Below are 17,897 nucleotides of genomic sequence, written 5' to 3' on the forward strand. Positions count from 1 at the left end.
TTTTCAACTTCACCATTTAATACCTTATTGATTATTGATTGGGTAACACAATTTGTTTCGATTTGATATTGTTTTTATTAATCACGATCTCAAACAAATGCCTTTATATTTGGTTGGTTTCTAGTTTTACAAATGTTTATTTTAGATAAAAAAAATTATATAAAAAAATTTTTTTAAACTCAATTGAGTTTATGACTATTTTACAGGTTTGAGTTTTGCTAGTTAACTTCAGTTAATTAGAAATTCAAATTTTATAATTTATAATTTTTTTCACTCTGTATAAAAAGTTATTAATTTATTTAATTAAAAATATAAGCAAACTTTTCAATTTGCTATTAAGATTTTTTATATAAAAAAAAGACATGTAAAAATTTTGTACAATTGAGAAAAAAGGTTACTCGACCCCATGACAAATATCAACATTATCTAAAAATTCCAGGAGTGATTCTTACGTATCTGTAAAATTACTCTAAGAATATTTTTCTGGTGTCAAATAGTGTTTTAATTAATAATGCTTCGCACGTGTAGTGTGTGGGTTGTGGGCGGATGTTTAGTGGGTCTCATTTGTTCGAGAGAGTTGGTTTTATTTTTCTAGCTGAATATCAACAAATATTTAAAAAAAAAAAACTGATTAAATTAAGAAAACAAAATAAAAAAACTGAACTAAAAAAAAGAATTAATCGATTACAAATCCAAAAAAAAAACTAATTTATTTTTGTTTTAAAATTTATAACCGATTAAATTTATCAAAACCAAACCGGTTTAACTAGCATTTTAAAAAAAAAAAAAAAAACAGGCATAAATAAAAAATTTTCTTTCAACCCTGAAAAACTATCAGCCCCGCCCCCTGCTCCCTTTGTCTCTCGTCCGTCGCTCATTGTACTCAAGCTCGTCATCCTCAGTCGTCTGTATCTGTCTCTCTATCCTATCTTGTTGAAACTTGAAACAAACACGAGCACAAGTTTTACCTCTCCTCACTTACTCTTTAGTCCTTTTCTTTGGATTTACATTCTGATCGTGTTTTTGGATAGATGGTTCTTTCTTTCTTTCTTTCTAATGATTTTTAGTTTCCATTTGAGTTGCATTGAACAGTGATGAAGCCTGTTAGCATGCATGGACATATAAACACAACCCAGTAGCTCCCTGTTAATCCTCTCCCATTTGCTAGAAGGTACTGTTTTCTTGATTTCTTCTTCTCCAGTGTTTGGTTGCTTAGAGAATGCCTTCAAAAAGAAAGAAAAAATAGAACTTTCTTTTGCCTTTTTTTCTTCGAACAATCAACAGGTTACTAATTATTCTTTTGTTTATGTAATCTTGTGTTTTCTACACATGGATTTTGTTGTTTTTCTATGTTGGGATAGTTTTTTTCCGTCATCAACTGTAGGCTTTGGAAAAGGTGCTAAAGTAGAACACAATTGTGTGTTGGAGACTGGTTCTAGCAAGACTTTGATTACCACCATACTACTGCGCAGTTATGCCTATCTTCTTCGCAAGCCTTCATGTTGCCAAGCATGACAGATTAAGCTCCTTTCTTTTCTGCATGTGCCTATATTATGCCAAGCATAGAATGTAAAAAAATGAGCCTATTCTTTTCTTCTCTGGGTATGAACTATTGTTGTAGATTTTTATTGTAAACGTGGGTTACTTGAAGAAGCTGAGCAGCTGTTTGATAAAATGACTCTTGAGAGATCTAAGTAGAAAAAAGTCATCGTTGAGCCTAGCCAGCCATCAAAGATCTCCTGCACGTCTGGCTATGCTTTTTTTGAAGGGTGTCTGCTAAAAAAAAAAAATCATTCGGGCCATCTATGAAAATCAAATTCCAGGTTTTTTAATTCTAAAAATCTATTTTCCGCGTCATTTTTAACTAGAAACAACTTAAAAACACAATAGAGACATGAACCCATTACCAATCCCAAAACACCCTTTAATCACTTGTGTGTAGAGCAACAAATTAAAAAAAAAAGATAATGCTTTTTTGGTACTGTTTTTTTTTGTAATTCAACTGCATTTCTCAAAAAAAATTTTATTTTTTTTTAAATTATTTTTTTTTCGTATTTTTGTATTTTTTTAATATGTTAATTTTTTTAAAAAAAAAAAATATTATTTTAATACAATTTCAGATTAAAAATAATTTAAAAAATAATCATACAATATTAAATACTACTATGGTTAATATATAGTGCGTGTGTTGATAAAAAATAAATGAAATGGAGAAACCTTCATCTAGCATTTAACATATTACTCTGGTAATGGAGAGTTCCAAGCCTATTGATTTTAATAATTTTGTCTCAGATACAATGAATTTTCAATAATGTCATCGTCAAACTAATATCCATCCATTGTTAGTAATGATCATATATTTTATCTTGCACTAATTATTTATGTGTTCCCATTAAAAGCATTAAAATGTACTCAAATATCCCGAAATTTATAAATTTAGCACCAAATCATTAAAAACTATGAGCTGGTGTAAAAAAAAAAAAACATATAAATAACTCGTAATAATATTGTCAAAAATTAAATACACATAAAACAATTAAATTTTTTTTATTCAAAATAGGTTTGCAAAATTCATGATTTAAGTCATGAAATTAAAATAAATTAATAGAAAAGAAATTGAATATAACCACAAAACTAATATTTTTCTTAAAAAATAATGTAGAATGATAAAATTAGAAAAGAAAATGAGCAAGAAAAAAAGATGTCGAATCATATTAACTTTTTAAACTTGTGACTCGGATTATTAGATCCGAAACACCAAAAATAAAAAAATAATGAAGCTCAATTCCTAACAAATCAACCGTCAAAGAATGAAACCCTTGAAAAAAAATTAATAAAACAAAAAATTATAATAAAAAGAATGAGGGTTAAAGTTGAAATAAAAAATAAATTAGAGGGTAACCAAAAATCTTTAATTGGAGGGTTAAATTAAAAAGAAAAATAACTTTAAAAAAAAATAATAAATTAAAAGAACAATGGAAAATTGAAAAAAAAAATACAATGTAAACTTTGATTAAAGGATAAATTTGAGAACTATTATTTAAAAAAAAGACAGAAAAAAATAGAAATAAAAATAATAAGAATTGAAATTGAAATACTAAAAAATAAAGAGGATAAATATGTATTTTTTCAGGATATGATAGAGAAAAGAAGTAGAAAAATGACCATCATCAACAAATTATCTATCATCTGCTCACAAGAAGGAAGAAAAAATGACAACACTTCCTAGGTTACGACAGACAAGTTTTGCGATTGGAAGGTCTTGCACTCATTGTCCAGATAACATGGATATCATCCATTTGCTGGTGTGTAATAAGTATGTATCATCAATTTTTTTAAATAAAAAAAATTATTCATGATAAAAAAAAAAATTCAAAATGCCCTCCATGAGTTATTAAATTATATATATATATATAAACTCACTTGGAAAGACAAATATGCATCTAAATGAATTTGTTATTTTTTTTTGTCTTTTTTTAAAGGCAAAGGTGTCTTTTTTACTGTATTATAAGAAATGAAAAAAAAATCTTAGTCAATATTTCTATTTTTTTTTTCATTAAGATAAATAAATTATTTTATTTTTTTAGAAAAATGAGTATACCTTCTAACAACTTTATATTGACCAATGAGCCATTATAAAAGACAACATTAGTTCTTACATTAAGGGTTGCATTTTTTTTTTTTTATTTAAGGGCAAAATAATAGTTTCACCACAACAATATATTTATGTGTAATGCTACAATGAAAAACCTCTACGTACTATATATTTTTTTCTAATTATTTAAAATGGAAAAATGAGATGGGGTTTATATATATATATATATATATATTACATTTTAATAAAATAAAATAAAATAAAATGCTAGCTAACAATATTGCATTTAATCATAACAGTCGTGGATGGATGGACTTGTTCATAATAGAATGACGAGTACAAGGTCTACATCACAAAACGTTAATAGACAGGGACCAGTTTGTTTTTTAAAAAAGATTATCATCAAGGCGTTAACCCTTGAAAAATGTGGCTTCTCATTCCTCTCTCTTAATCTGTCCGGAGACGACGACGACAACCAGCAAGGGAGAAAGGCATATCGACGATGGGTTCCCAGTCATTGCTTGTGCTGTCAGCACCAACGATGATGATTCCGTCTAAAATTGCAGCATCCCTTGCGCCTCCTCACCCTCGGTCCCTCTGCTTTCCTCGCGCTCTGACCATCACTGATTCTGTGGTTTTCAGAGCGAAGTCCAATTCTGCTCGGAATAAGCTTGCCTCCTCCATACGTTGTGGTATGTGTAACACCCCCCTTGTCTTATTCTCTGTAATTGCTACGATTCTTTTCTTACTGTTATCAAAAGCTGGGTTTTTTTTTTTTTTTTTTGCAAAAAAATCGATCTAGTCGAAATAGCCTGAGTTTCTTTAAGTTACAAAGAAGATGGCTCGCTTCCCCTCTTCTTGCGTGCCACCATCCAGTCCCATGGCCCTCGTTTCAATGGGCAGTCGTGACGAGCTGTTTTTGGTTAATTAGATACAATTGTTAACTCAATTGATACATTTATGTTATAATGTTGATTAAAATTCAATAAGGAGAAGCTTTTAGGAAAACAATTAGTTCACAGTTCTGATAACAGCATTAGTATCATGGGATTTCCTGTTTTTATTTTTATTTTTTAATTTCCCTTTTTCGTTAGTTCTAGCTTTTGTAAGTACGCAAAGAAAAAGAAAGATGCAGTGTTAATATTTGAGGACAAATTTGTGCTTGACAGCATTGAATCCTGCGCTGAAGACTACATTGGATAAAGTTGTTACATCGCACAAAGTTGTGCTTTTCATGAAGGGAACCAAGGACTTCCCTCAATGTGGATTTTCACAAACTGTGGTGCAAATATTGAAGTCATTAAATGTACCTTTTGAATCAGTTAACATTCTAGAAAATGAATTGCTACGTCAAGGCTTGAAGGAATATTCTAGCTGGCCTACGTTTCCTCAACTCTACATAGACGGAGAATTCTTTGGTGGCTGTGATATCACTGTTGGTAAGTTCAATTTTACTGTGGTTCTTAAGATGGATACCACTTTGAATGTTAATTTGTAAGTCTTATGTTACTGTAGTTTGCTCTCATCATGCATGGACCGCGAAGAAATAGCATGAGCATGTGCAACACATGTTTCCACACGCACTTACATGTGTGAATGCATCTGTGTTGGAAAATTCTTTTTTTTTCCCTGATTCATTGTAACTCCTCTGATGCACTGGCATCTTTATTTATGCACAGAATTTGCCATTTCTGCCTAAGTATGGTGTAAGCATATGCAAGCACTATAATGGATATTATCAGACTTGAGAATCCCGTGTTAAGAAATTCAAACTTTGAGGTTGACCAGAGTGGTAATATGATAACAAGTGGGATATGTTGACATAATGGCATTTTTACATGGTTGAGGTTGGAGCCTTGGTGAGCCTTGTTGACAACCACAACCCACCAATTCAACTCTCTCTAAAATATCCCATTGATTTAGGATTAATGTTAGGATATTGCAAGTTCTGAGTGCTTACCGCACTACCACTTGTGTTTTGAATCCTCTTTCTTTCAACTCTCTCTCTGTTCTTTGCAGGTGCCATATCACTGTTTATTCTTGTATTTCAAATTTCTACCAACTTCAGTAAAAACAATGCAACAGGAAAATGAAAAGTTTATGTTGGCTTGCTACATGCTTTGAACTGGCAGTTTATTGTCTGTTTTGAAAGATTTACTATCATAGTTCTTTTGTGGCAGAAATGTCATTCATGCTTCTCTTGGTACAACTAGAACAAACTTTTAACCAGGAAATTGGTAAAAAGCAATCATAGAGAGCTTATAATTCTTTTTGAGCTCTGGATTCTTGTCTCTTCATTGGTTTTTTGTACCGGATTTGAGAGTGTACACATTCAAAACAGAAATCATGGAGTTGTTGTCCAGACCTAGTATGATGTATCTGAACACATGAACGAAAACAAAAATTATTACCCTTTGCATGTGCCTCTGGTGCCTTAACCAAGCGCTCAATTGACAAACTGACCTCATACATCATAGAGAAAACCTCTTGGAAGTCAACCTGAGTACAGGAAATTTGTTGTGTTGTTTATTCTTATCAAGTTTCTGATATGAAAGGCATAGTATGTCTACTTGATCCAACTAAACGAAATTTCTTTGCATGGGTTATTGTCCATCTTTAACATTTGGGTTGTTCATTTTAGAAGTGAATGTGTCAATTTTGCAGAGGCATATAAGAGTGGCGAATTGCAGGAACAAGTGGAAAAGGCAATGTGCTCTTGAAACTCTTCCAGTTGTGGTAGGTTGTTCATGTCCCTGGCACAACTATAGCTCTTAGTTATGATGGAAAAGTTTGTTTGATGGAAACAACCAAATTATTTCCCGTGCTTTAAAGTAATTTTGGCTATTATGTAACATGATGCATGGGGGAGGTAAGATCATCATTTCCCGTCTATTTTCCATGATATTGCATTTTCAAGATGTTCTACCAAACGTATCATACCAGTGCTCATTAATTCTCAAAGCACATGGACGAAGAAAATAATGATCAGTTTGTATTTGAAATTACAATTATGCAGAACATTAGAAATTTGGCAACACGTGGCATTTGGAATCACAATATCAAATATACCTTTTCCTGTTTATGCTAAGATCAGGTGGTAAAAAAAGGCAAGGGCTTGCTGGATTGGGTAGAGTTGAGATCCCATTTCAAAAAAAAAAAAAGGGAGGGGGGCTTGATCCTCAAAACAGCTGTGTTTGAGTTTGTTTTAAAGTGTATTTTTCCTTAGGAATATATTAAAATAATATATATTTTTTATTTTTTTAAAATTTAATTTTAATATTAATATATTTAGAATTAAAAGAAAATTGGAAAAAAAAATAATCGTTGAAATTTCGTTGTAAACGCAGCCCCAAATATGGACTTAAGATCAGAGACTTGGTGCACAATCATCCAATTGGTTTCATTTTTTATATTTTTTGTTTTATATTAACAAAGCATATCCCTTCAACATCCTGTTACCGGTTTGTCATATATCGCAGTCCGTATCAGTTAATCAATAAAAATAATAATGAAAAAGGGCCCTCCCAATAAGTTAGATGCTTTATCCATTGTTCTTCCTGTTTTTCACAGTGAAATTCAGCTGCTGACTTGCAACTTGAAGCCATACTGGGTGTCAAATCCAACTCTGAAAATGCTGGGTGCTAATGCTGTGTCTGGAAGAAAGGTCTTTCTCTAATTAGATCAGAACTAATGATCGTTATGTATTTTATGCTGTAAGCATAACAGATTACCGTATACAAGATTGCGTATAGAAGAAACACTTTCTTTGCTTTTGCTTTCTTGAACACTTTTAATTGCTAGACATCATTTATCACACCCTGTTGGTCATTGAGTTCACCACACAACAGATTAAACTAAACTACATGCGTGATGGTGCGAAGGTCTGTATTGACTCCTCTCAGGTAGTCCCAGGTGATGAGATCTTCTATCCCCTTCCTGATTGCTTTTATGTCAGGCTTAAGAATTCAGCTCAACAGCTGAACACTCTGAGACTAAAAATTGTTGATAACATGGTTTGATATTCCAGCCAACACTTGTAATGTAAGAGGTTTAAAGTATTTTGTTTTGTTCTTTGTCTTCAACAATTTTTATGGGATAATTATCATGTGGAAGGATAAACGAGAAAAAATCGAATTGGAAGAGGAACCAATTTGTGTTTTAACAAGTTTGGTCTTCAATCCCATAGATTCGAATTACCCTTTCTGCAAATTGAAAGAAGAACCAATTTGTGTTATACCAATCTTTGTCATCTGTGGTAATCACTTGTGGTTTGCGAGTTGGAATGATCCTGTTGACTATGGTGAAATATACTGAAAACAGTTTTAGATCATGTAATTTGAAGATAAATTAAGCTTGTGTATGCAAAAATCCCACTTTTCACTGCTTCTTCATAGACTTCAATCCGGAATTTGTTGCACAATTATTGTCAAGATAAATACCCATCAGAATGCATGGTCAGGGGGCGAGGAATCCGGAATTTGTAAGATTTCGCCTCTCTGTAAAAATATACCAGAGAAAAGGGATTGCAAATCCAGGAAGGAAGAGGTGGCTGTAATATTTTACCTTTTTTAAAAAAATATCCTTGAAGAAAAGGGCCTGTGAATTCAGGTCAGGTTATACCCTTTCAGTGATTGGTGGATCATGCTTTCGATAGGATTATATTTGAGGATATGAATTGTTCTGCATTAGGTACTGCGATGCGTCACAGAATTATTTTATTGGTTTATTCTTTGGCCCCTTTGAATTATATTTTCTATGACGATGGCAACAGCGATAACTGTTGCAGAAAACGAGATAAATACTTTAATTTTATTTTCAGCTCTACTATCACAGAAAACGAGATAAAGAACATGAATTTGTACGCTCTTAGGGTTAGCCTATGAGGGCTTGATTATCTGTAGAATTTTTTATTTCCCCTGTAGTTTTCCGGTTCTTATCTGTGTATTTGTTTCTTCTTCCTAACACTGTTTCTTTTTTTGGGAAGGTTGAGGCTAAGGATCACCAGCGTTTTCAAGCTTCTTTTGCAACTACTCTCAAGGCCCACGTGGCAGCTCTACAGAAGAGGGAGAGGAAGGGCAGGAAAAAGGCAGCAGAGGGTGATAAGAAGGAAGTGGGTTTCAAGAAGTCCAACAAGGCTTAGACTTCTTTTCCCATGATTTCCTGCAACTACACCTTCCAAACCATTAACTACTCTTCAACACAAAGATGCTAGGATTTATTTATGGAAATACAGGGATATTATATTGTTGGGTTTTTCAAGACATATACTTACAACATAAATTTAAATTTTTCTTAGGAGTTTTAAAAATTATATTAAATAGATCTATAAATTTTTAAGATTTATGCGAAAATTACCTGAAAATCATATTTTTTCTGTTTTTAATCTTTTTTTCAAGGCTTGGTTGTTCGGTTTTGAATATTTTTTTCAAGGCTTGGTTGTTGTAAATTACAAGTCGTTCTAGTGTATCCGGTCTTTAATGAATTCATTAGAAAAATCTTCTAAATCCTTTGAAGAAAAAAAAAATTCATAACAGTAATGCACACGAACTATAAGAATATATAGAATATATATTTTTTATTTTATTTTCTCTTAGAGTTATTAATAAAATATTTGATAAATATTAAAAATAAATAAGTTAATATATATTTATATAAACAAGCTAATGTCACATCCAACTGATTGGTCTCTGGAGAAATTATAGACAATTGAATGCAGATTATTTTTTTGAACGCTATTTTCTATACTCCATTTCACTCCATTCATTATTTGTGATTGATGTAGATATTGAATATTTGCAATTTCATGTATTTGTGCTCAAAATATGCTGATGTCTTTTCGAGCTGTTTTAACGCACACCTGAGATTATTCAAGACTGATGTGGGATGGATAAAAAATCGGAAAATCTGACATAATGACCTATACAACCAAAAATAATTTACCTCTTCTGTTAGTAATTTACATTCAGTAAAGACATGAGACATGAAGGGACGAAGGAATCTACTACCATCATGATCTTTCAGCTGTCGCAATGTGTGCCATATTTTTTGCAAGATTATCTATGTAGTTCGCATTCCACCAAGATCTATCGTGACTGTCCGGCTTGGTATTGCTTCTCATGTCATCTGTAATCCCTCTTTCTGTTCGACCTTCAGATTCTTGTTCGTCATGGGGACCGGGGGCCTCAGTCAGGAAGTGTTGCCAGAAAAGATCATTTGCTCCATTCATCACAGTAGGACTTTTCATCTCTAATGCTGGTGCTTGTATGACTTCAGATGCTGGAGCTCTAGAATGCTTGCAATTTGCCTGTAACTGTGAAGATTCAGGCATCGTATCGTCACCGAGATAACTTGGAGCTGTTTGTCTGGCAACATTGTTGATACATCTAGCCAGCTCAGGTGATGAACGAATATCCCTTGAATGTGGTGAAGATGGAAATGATCTTGGAGACCAAGGCTCGCCATCTGCAGAGGATGAACTTAATTCTCTAACAGTGACCATTGAAGGTTGTGATCTGCCACCAACATGGCACACTTCTTCACTAAAACTTTCACCAACAGCATAGAGAAAATCTTCCAAGAATTTTAATGATGAATCCAACTTCTCAACCGACTCCGGATGCGGCATTGGAGCAGGCAATCCATCCAGGTTTGCAATTGGAGAACACAAGTTCTCATTCTCCTCCTCTTTGTAATCGCCCTGGAAGTAATCAAGTTTCAGTAGCTTTCTCTTTTTGTTATGATATTCTGACTGCTGCATGAGAAGAGAGGCAAACTCTGGTTTTTGCATTAGCTGAGCCAGGAAGGACATCAACTGCTTCTGTCTGCATTCCATACTCTGTAACCTCTCACCCAGTGAGACGATTTGAAATTCAAATCCCTGCTTCTCTGCCTCATTTCTCTGTAGCTCCAACTCAAGTTCGTTCTTATCATGTTTCAGTCGGTTAATTTCCTTCTCATATTCCTGTTTTTCTGTCTCAGCGAGCGGAGAGATAATCCCATGATTCTGCATGGAATGGCTATGAACTGGCTTCCGCCGGTGAATATTCTTTAGAAGATGTCTCTGCCCTCTTATAAATTCTTCGTTACCAAACTCCCACTGATCGGGATCAATCTTCCTAAATCCCTGAAACCACAGATTGCAAGCTTGAGTTTAGTAACGAAAGGAATTCACCAGAAAAATGTAAAAATGTTCAAATTGCAGAGCGAATGGATACCCATACTCGATTAAGCACAGACTGGTTTGCTGGCATGACTAAGTCAAATGAGGCACAATAACTAGAAGGAAAGGAGAAATTAAATGACAAAGAACATGTCTCAAAGACTCACTCCAAAGTTATTTTTGCCTCCTGAGTTTGTGTCAAGGCTACTTCTGATTTGAAGTGTAAATTAAACCACCGCATACTCGCAAATTATTCTATAACAGAAATGGATATATGAATAAACATGATTTAGATTTATAAAATCCTGAAGATGTCAACAAGTGTTGATGGGAACGAACAAGATTCATTATAACTAAAGAAGTACCATTCAGCTTGCACACAGACACAAGAAAGGGAGAAAAGGGCAGCAACAAAAAAAAAAGTTTTTTCCAGATTAAGGATTATTATTGATTAGCATAGATATAACAAATTTCCAAAATCCATGAAAAGAAGAAGACAAAACAACTCTAGAGACATTAAATTGTACTAATAAGATAAAATCATGTCCAAAGTGAAGAAATTAACAGTAGACTAATCAACTTACATAAGTATTAAGCTGCCTGACAAAACTGGAGAAGTTATTGTGCTTGAAGTACTTGGGAAGCAAATCCTGAGCAAATTCAGGTGGATTCCACACCACAAAACTGCAGCCACTGTGGCTCCATGACACCACCGAGTTAGTCAAGGGATCATCCACCATGTCATATGTTTTGGTTAGAAAAGGCGGCGGTGCATTTGAACTGTTACTCTGTGAACCATCCATAACTATTTTATTCTTATTCTATTCACTTATCCCCAAAATTCAATCAATAAAAACCATCTAGAAATCCCAAATAAGACACAAGATCGACAAGCAAGCTCTACAGGAACTTGACATCCATATGCTGCCCAAGAAGATCTGACAAATTTAGACAGAGAGAAGAAACCCACAACAGATTAAGAAATCTGGAGATGGATATTGCAGAGCTCAAGAATTTGAGTTGTGATATTGAAAACTAGCAAGGAATTGCCGATGATAATATGAGCTGTTTTTTGTGGCAACCAATGAAATTGCGGAACTTGGAGACTAAGCAAGAGAAGAGAAAAAGAAGCAGCAGCAAGTTTTGACCTTTCTAACACCAAAAGCCCTCAAAGTTCAAACTTAAGGAAAAAAGAAAGAGAAAGAAACAAGTTTTTTTGCACACGGGAAGAAGCTGCTAGAGGCTTCTTGCCAATATCAAGAAAACCCAGAATTAATATACTGTATGAATTCTCCTCCTGGTTTTTCAAGTATATTTGCCTGGCCATTTCTTGTATATATACACACACACAAAAACTACATATTCGGTGCTGCCATCTCACCCCATGGAACCAAGAAGAAAATCTTGTCCATAAAGAAAGAGAGAAGTGAGCTTTGACTGCCGCCATCTACTTTTTCTTCAACTTTGAAAGTTTGAACGAGCAGGAGGGAGGACCAGTCAAAATATCTTTCTTTTTTCTCGTTAATAATGCATTTTATATAACACAAGTCAACATGTCCAAAGCTAATCCACCGTGATTCTCTTATTTGTTTATTTATTTATTTTCCTTTCGAAGACTTTCACAAATTCCACGTGGTTCTCCACCGCATACGAACCCTGCTTTCATCTATCGGGTTTAGAGCTGGAAATTATGGGCAGATTATTTTTTAAAATAATTTTTATTTAAAAATAATATTTTTTTAATTTTTAAAAATTATTTTTAATATTATCATATCAAAATAATTTAAAAATAAAAAAATATTAATTTAAAATAAAAAAAATTTAAATTTATTTTTAAAATATAAAAACAAACAAGCCCTTCTTTGTTAAGACTTTTCAATGATTCTTGTTCTTTTAATTTGCCTTAAATTGTTTTCTTTCTTGAATAAGTGATACGTCAGCTAAGATTCGTAAGAAAACTATAAATCTGTGCTATTTTAATAAGATTCTAGTCTATCTCTAGAGTTTGTTCTAAGGGTTAAAAAAAATTATTCTATTCTTTTAATTCAAATTCTAGGATTACAGAATACACATAGATGAGTTTACTAACATGAGATTATAGTGGAAGTTTATATTTTTTAAGCTTAAAAATATTATTAGATGCGAAGATTCATCAAAAATATTCTAGAAGTAACTTTTAATATTCACTCAATGAATCTAAAAAAAGAAGTAGATGTATAATGAAAGAAAAAAAAACATATTTAAATTCATAAAAAATAATAAAAATATTTTTATTTAGAATTAAAAATTTTTTTTTTATCTCTCTCTTTTATTGTATATTTTTACTATAATCTTGTTTGTTTTTTGCGGCGGAAATATTGTTTCCATAAAAATTTTAATTTTTTTTAAAACGCTTTTAAAACATAAAAATTAAATAAGTTTATTTGAAATTGTGGTTACAATTATTTTTTAAAATATTTTTTATTTGAAAATATATTAAAATAATATTTTTTAAAAAAAATTTAAAAATTATTTTTGATACCAATATATAAAAATAATTTGAAAATATTAAAAAAATATTATTTTATTAAATATAAAAACAAACATAGCCTTATTTGTTAAGACTTTTCGTTGATTCTCCTTCTTTTAATTTGCCTTAAATTGTTTTCTTTCGTGAATAAGTGATACGTCAGCTAAGATTTGTAAGAAAACTATAAATCTATGCTATTTTAATAAGATTCTAGTCTATCTCTAGAGTTTGTTCTAAGGGTTAAAGAAAATCATTCTAATTTTTTAATTCAAATTCTAGGATTAAAGAATACACATAGATGAGTTTACTAACATAAGAATTATTGTGGAAGTTTAAATTTTTTAAGATTAAAAATATTATTAAATGCGAAGATTCATCAAAAATATTCTAGAAGTAACTATTAATATTTACTCAATGAATCTAAAAAAAGAAGATGTATAATGAAAGAAAAAAAAAACATATTTAAATTCATAAAAAATAATAAAAATATTTTTATTTAGAATTAATTTTTTTTTATCTCTCTCTTTTATTTTATATTTTTACAATAATCTTGTTTGTTTTTTGCGGCACAAACATTGTTTTAAAAAAAAAATAGGATTTTTTTAATATTTTTATATTATATTTATGTGTTGATATTAAAAATAAATTTTTTAAAAAAATATTATTTTAATATATTTATATAAAAAAATATAATTTAAAAAGTAACTTGAACTACCATATAAAAGCACCGAACACTTTAAGATTTTTTGGATGAGTGCTTCGTGTACCAAAAGTCAAATTAAGTTTCAAAATAAACAAAAATCAACTTAATTAATTTAAATTGAATAGAAAAATCGCTTAAAGAAACAGATATTTCTTCTCTGCTGTGACTCTTTCCGTCACCATCTCTCTGGACAAGATGAATCTCCTTCACAAATGGTCATCCCTGAGAGATCTTCGAGACGATCATCACTAGAACACGACCAACGAGAGTTCGCCACATGTACACTTAACGAATGGATGTAAGCTACCAATACAAGCTGAACTGAAGTACAGGGGCTGGATTGAGAAATTTCTTTGATGAGGGACTACTTTGACAAGTATCTGTAATTTCTAGATCCCAAACTATGATTGGCCTCAAGGAGAACCAGATGGATATTTAATGGCCACTTAAACCCCTGTGGCAAACAGATATTGAAGATATCTTGTTCCCGCTATATAATCCACCAAGAGAAATGACAAAATCTACGCTCTTATACCAGAATTCACAGGCTGTATCTTCTAAACAAGATATTGAGAAATGGATAGCGAGGCAGTGAGACGGAGAATGAACATGATTGTTGCCCATTTTGCACCCACCATTGCCGATGATATATCCTCCCCTGCTCACCTCCTCCCTCTGGTGATTAATTTAAGCAAACAGCTTTCTGAAGCATTTGTACTTTACTACACTGATTACTAGTATGATTCATTCTGTCTTTGTTTTCAGAACTGCAGTGGCAGTTTGAATTCTGTCATCCGAAGGCGCGATAATAGAACGTATTTTGCACGTCAGGGGTCAGCTTCTCAAGCTTGCTTCATGAGAATTCAACAGGTGATAGTTTAATCTATTCCTTTTCTGTTTCTTTTCTCTGTTTAATGATTTGCTGATTTTTCCCAATAAGCTGTTGCTCAAATTGCTGATTTTCTGCAGCTAGCAGGGTAGCTCACTTGTGTTTCTAAAATCTAACTGTGCATGCCAGCAGGGTAGCTCCGAAAAGGGTCTCCAATCCTCTGCTTCTTCTGAAACAGAATGGTCTTGTAATGCTAAACTTATAAAAGATGAAGCACCATTGTTTTCCAGACCTACCAAGATGAAGCCGAACTTGCCGAACGTTGAACCGACCCTAACTCCGGCTAAATATTCCCAATCAACCATGTCTGCCCTTCCCAAGTTTGCCAGGCCAAAGAGACGCACAATAGGCAGGAACGGGCAGCTTCAGTTTGAGAAGAAAATATATTCTTCTGAATCTAATGGTCAGTAGTTCCATTTCAAGCATCCATATCACAACTACACCATATATTCTTCGGAATCTTGATGTTAAACATTATCTTGTAGCATGGATTCTCATACACACACACACACACATGTCCTGCAGGAATTGAGTGGTCACCAAAGATGGATGTTGTAGAATCTGGAGTTAATTATGTCTTGAAAATAGAGATTCCAGGTGTTAACGTCAGTGACATTAGAGTGGAGATTCATGGCCAAAAGTAAGTGATGGGATTTGCTTTGCATTCCTAAATCTCATCTCACCCTGCTTTAGCCACTAAATTCCCTCGCAAGGCAATCAGTTGTTAAATTGGTATTTGACCTGGTAAGATTTTCTGGTATTTTTTCTCTTGCAGCTTGAAAGTATTGGGCAAACGCTCCTCTCAGTGCTGGAAAATGGCATCTGGGGGTTGCTCAGGTGACTCCATCTTAAGATATCACAAGAGGGAGATTGTAGAAGGGCCATACGAGATTGTGTGGCAACTTCCCCTCGATGGGAACAAGGACTCTGTCTCAGCTGAGTTTCTGTAAGTTATGGCTTCGACTTGTTTCTTTGCATGATTAATGAGAGAGTACACATTCATTTGATCTGGTAGTGTTTCTCTATGAATCTGTTGGTGGCAATTGCTTGTTTCTCAAAATACAATCTTGGCATCTGTTCGTTTTTCAAGCTGCTGAAAAGCAGAGCTCAATCCTCGTAGGAGAAGAAAGGATTTGAAACTTGTAAATCCAGAATTGATGATGCATTTTAATGTCTTATGGTGCATTTTAATTTGTATAATACTTACCTGAATGTGTTTTCATGGCGCAGCAACGGATTATTGCAAGTAACTGTTTCAAAAATGTGAGAATCAGCTGGGGAATTCATGAGGAAGAAGCACATTGCAATGTACCCTGTCAAAGTATAGTTAGATTGGTTATATATTTACAATAAACTTATAAAAAAACATTTAATTACGATAAATTAATAATTATTAATACTGTGATTGACTCGTATATATTTTATATTTCTAGAAATTCTGAGTACTTTATGCCGCAAATTTTACAGAATGTTCTACTCTTGTATACATTATTATTATTATTATTATTAGACTTGGCTCAAGATATGACCCTTCCAAGGCTGGGATTTCTAGTTGGCTGGCTAGATAAATCTCAAAACAATTGTTTTTTTTTTAGATTTTATTATTAAATGATATCATTTTAGAAAAAAATAAAATTAATGTTGTTTTGAATAAAGATTTTTTAAAAAAAATACATGGAGTTGACGTAGTCAAATCTCCTTTTGTATTTAATCAATAGGGTCAACATCCACCCTAATTTGAGAGAAAATATTGGAGTTCACTTCTCAATCAGTTCAATCTATATATATTATGCAATATTTAGATAGTGTTTGATATTATAAAAATAATTATTTTTTTAAATGATTTTTACTTAAAAATATATTAAAATAATATTTTATTATTGTTATTTAAAATTTATTTTTGACAAAGCAAATCAAAATAATTTAAAAATATTAAATTTTTTTAATTAAAAAAAAAAAAACAATTACAGAAAACGTTGCCTGCATGTAGCTTTTCTAGAAACAGTCAGAATATTCCGTGGACATTTTTGCCTCACTGGCACTCATCCATGTACTTTCTAAATTGTTTTGATTGAGTCCATGCATGCCATGCAATGCTCATAATGCAGTACTTCCATGCTAGTTAACCGTTTGATTTTTGAAAAAAAGAAAAAAAAACTAAAAAAATTATTGATAAAAGAAAAGAAAAAAATGCAAAACTAAAATTAGATTATATTAGATTTGATGATGACCATCGATCCAATCATGCAAATTAAAAATGATTACTTTGATTTCTTTTCAAAGGTAGGGCACAGAAGGAGCCCGGTCGATCATACATTTAGCTGTTTTGTTTGACTTGAGGCGTGTTAGAATTCTTTGTCATAGGTCTAAATTGAAAACTAAAAGAATAATATATATATATATATATATATATATATATGGAATCATTTCTTTTTCTTTTTCGTTTTCAATTTTTTTTTTTTTAAATAAGACGTTGACCCTTAATTGATATTTAGAGTCAAATTTGACACATCATGGATTACATTAGGACTACATTGGTTGCTCACGTGCATGTCACGAGAATGATAAATTTTTTCAAATATAAAAAGAAATATTTATATAATGATAGTGTTTTTAAAGAAGTAAGATAAATTGAAGACTTAGATTATTGATGAGATTGAGTTTAATAAATTAGATTAATTTAATACTATTATTAAACAAAGGCAGCAACAACAGTAAATAAACCAAACTAAATAAAAAAACTGACAATAATTAAATTAAAAAATAAATATTTTTCAATATTATAAAAGAATATCCTTCCAATATTCTTCAAAGGTCTTCATAATCTTATTTAATAATAAAACAAAAATTAAATTAGAACATGATAACTCGTATAAAACAAATTGAAAAGAAATTTTAGGACTTGATCGTAGGACTAGGATAAACTCGTAGAAAGAAAATTGAAAAAACTACAAAGCTCAATTCTTAAATAATTTAATGTTGAAGGGTGAAACTAAAAAAAAAAACAATGAAAAAAAAAAAGAACCGAGTCAACCTAGGTTA

General features: G+C 31.9%; 3 protein-coding genes across 10 annotated transcripts in view; 2 read left to right on the forward strand and 1 right to left on the reverse strand.

Annotated features, from left to right (window-relative positions):
* Nucleotides 1-4,004: 4,004 nt before the first annotated feature.
* The window catches only part of LOC118041827 (uncharacterized), a 44,507-nt gene continuing 30,614 nt past the window's right edge, over nucleotides 4,005-17,897 (forward strand). Inside the window, exons 1-5 of one of the 4 annotated variants that reach the window (XR_012167895.1) lie at nucleotides 4,005-4,287; nucleotides 4,765-5,034; nucleotides 6,260-6,331; nucleotides 7,166-7,259; nucleotides 8,580-8,844. Coding sequence is in view for 3 of the 4 variants with exons in the window: in XM_035049337.2 (XP_034905228.1) it covers nucleotides 4,098-4,287; nucleotides 4,765-5,034; nucleotides 6,260-6,315 (516 nt within the window). In the remaining variant the exon portion in view is untranslated. Of the gene's footprint in view, nucleotides 4,288-4,764; nucleotides 5,035-6,259; nucleotides 6,332-6,611; nucleotides 6,631-7,165; nucleotides 7,410-8,579; nucleotides 8,845-17,897 lie in introns of those variants that run through there. The other 3 variants (XM_035049337.2, XM_035049339.2, XM_073404452.1) reach the window with 3 other exon arrangements.
* LOC118041826 (heat stress transcription factor A-4c) lies at nucleotides 9,475-12,230 on the reverse strand. Of its 3 annotated transcripts, XM_073404451.1 has the most exons (4): nucleotides 11,339-11,475; nucleotides 10,891-11,009; nucleotides 10,816-10,854; nucleotides 9,475-10,718 (listed from the first exon to the last, which is right to left on the reverse strand). In XM_073404451.1, exons 3-4 carry the CDS (start codon nucleotides 10,843-10,845, stop codon nucleotides 9,603-9,605), a joined length of 1,146 nt encoding a protein of 381 aa, XP_073260552.1. In that variant the 5' UTR covers nucleotides 10,846-10,854; nucleotides 10,891-11,009; nucleotides 11,339-11,475; the 3' UTR covers nucleotides 9,475-9,602. The 3 variants fall into 3 exon arrangements, with proteins under 3 accessions (XP_073260552.1, XP_034905227.1, XP_034905225.1); XM_035049336.2 differs by having other exon boundaries at nucleotides 10,816-11,009; XM_035049334.2 differs by lacking the exons at nucleotides 10,816-10,854; nucleotides 10,891-11,009 and having other exon boundaries at nucleotides 11,339-12,230.
* LOC118041825 (uncharacterized) lies at nucleotides 14,443-16,376 on the forward strand. 3 transcript variants are annotated; one of them, XM_035049330.2, is made up of 6 exons: nucleotides 14,443-14,644; nucleotides 14,732-14,836; nucleotides 14,940-15,258; nucleotides 15,381-15,495; nucleotides 15,631-15,801; nucleotides 16,086-16,376. In XM_035049330.2, exons 1-6 carry the CDS (start codon nucleotides 14,543-14,545, stop codon nucleotides 16,120-16,122), a joined length of 849 nt encoding a protein of 282 aa, XP_034905221.1. In that variant the 5' UTR covers nucleotides 14,443-14,542; the 3' UTR covers nucleotides 16,123-16,376. The 3 variants fall into 3 exon arrangements, with proteins under 3 accessions (XP_034905221.1, XP_034905223.1, XP_034905224.1); XM_035049332.2 differs by having other exon boundaries at nucleotides 14,446-14,644; nucleotides 14,985-15,258; XM_035049333.2 differs by having other exon boundaries at nucleotides 14,446-14,644; nucleotides 14,988-15,258.

The sequence above is a fragment of the Populus alba genome, chromosome 14, assembly GCF_005239225.2.
Source record: "Populus alba chromosome 14, ASM523922v2, whole genome shotgun sequence".
Lineage (NCBI taxonomy): Eukaryota > Viridiplantae > Streptophyta > Magnoliopsida > Malpighiales > Salicaceae > Populus > Populus alba.

Bases quoted from the DNA above. Each gene is read 5' to 3' on its own strand.
- LOC118041826 (XM_035049334.2), bottom strand. From the start codon at position 11,557: ATGGATGGTTCACAGAGTAACAGTTCAAATGCACCGCCGCCTTTTCTA. The intron at 10,719-11,338 runs GTAAGTTGATTA...CTGTGGTTTCAG, and splicing joins TCAGGCAGCTTAATACTTAT to GGATTTAGGAAGATTGATCC.
- LOC118041825 (XM_035049330.2), top strand. From the start codon at position 14,543: ATGGATAGCGAGGCAGTGAGACGGAGAATGAACATGATTGTTGCCCAT. The intron at 14,645-14,731 runs GTGATTAATTTA...CTTTGTTTTCAG, and splicing joins CTGCTCACCTCCTCCCTCTG to AACTGCAGTGGCAGTTTGAA. The intron at 15,496-15,630 runs GTAAGTGATGGG...TTTCTCTTGCAG, and splicing joins GTGGAGATTCATGGCCAAAA to CTTGAAAGTATTGGGCAAAC.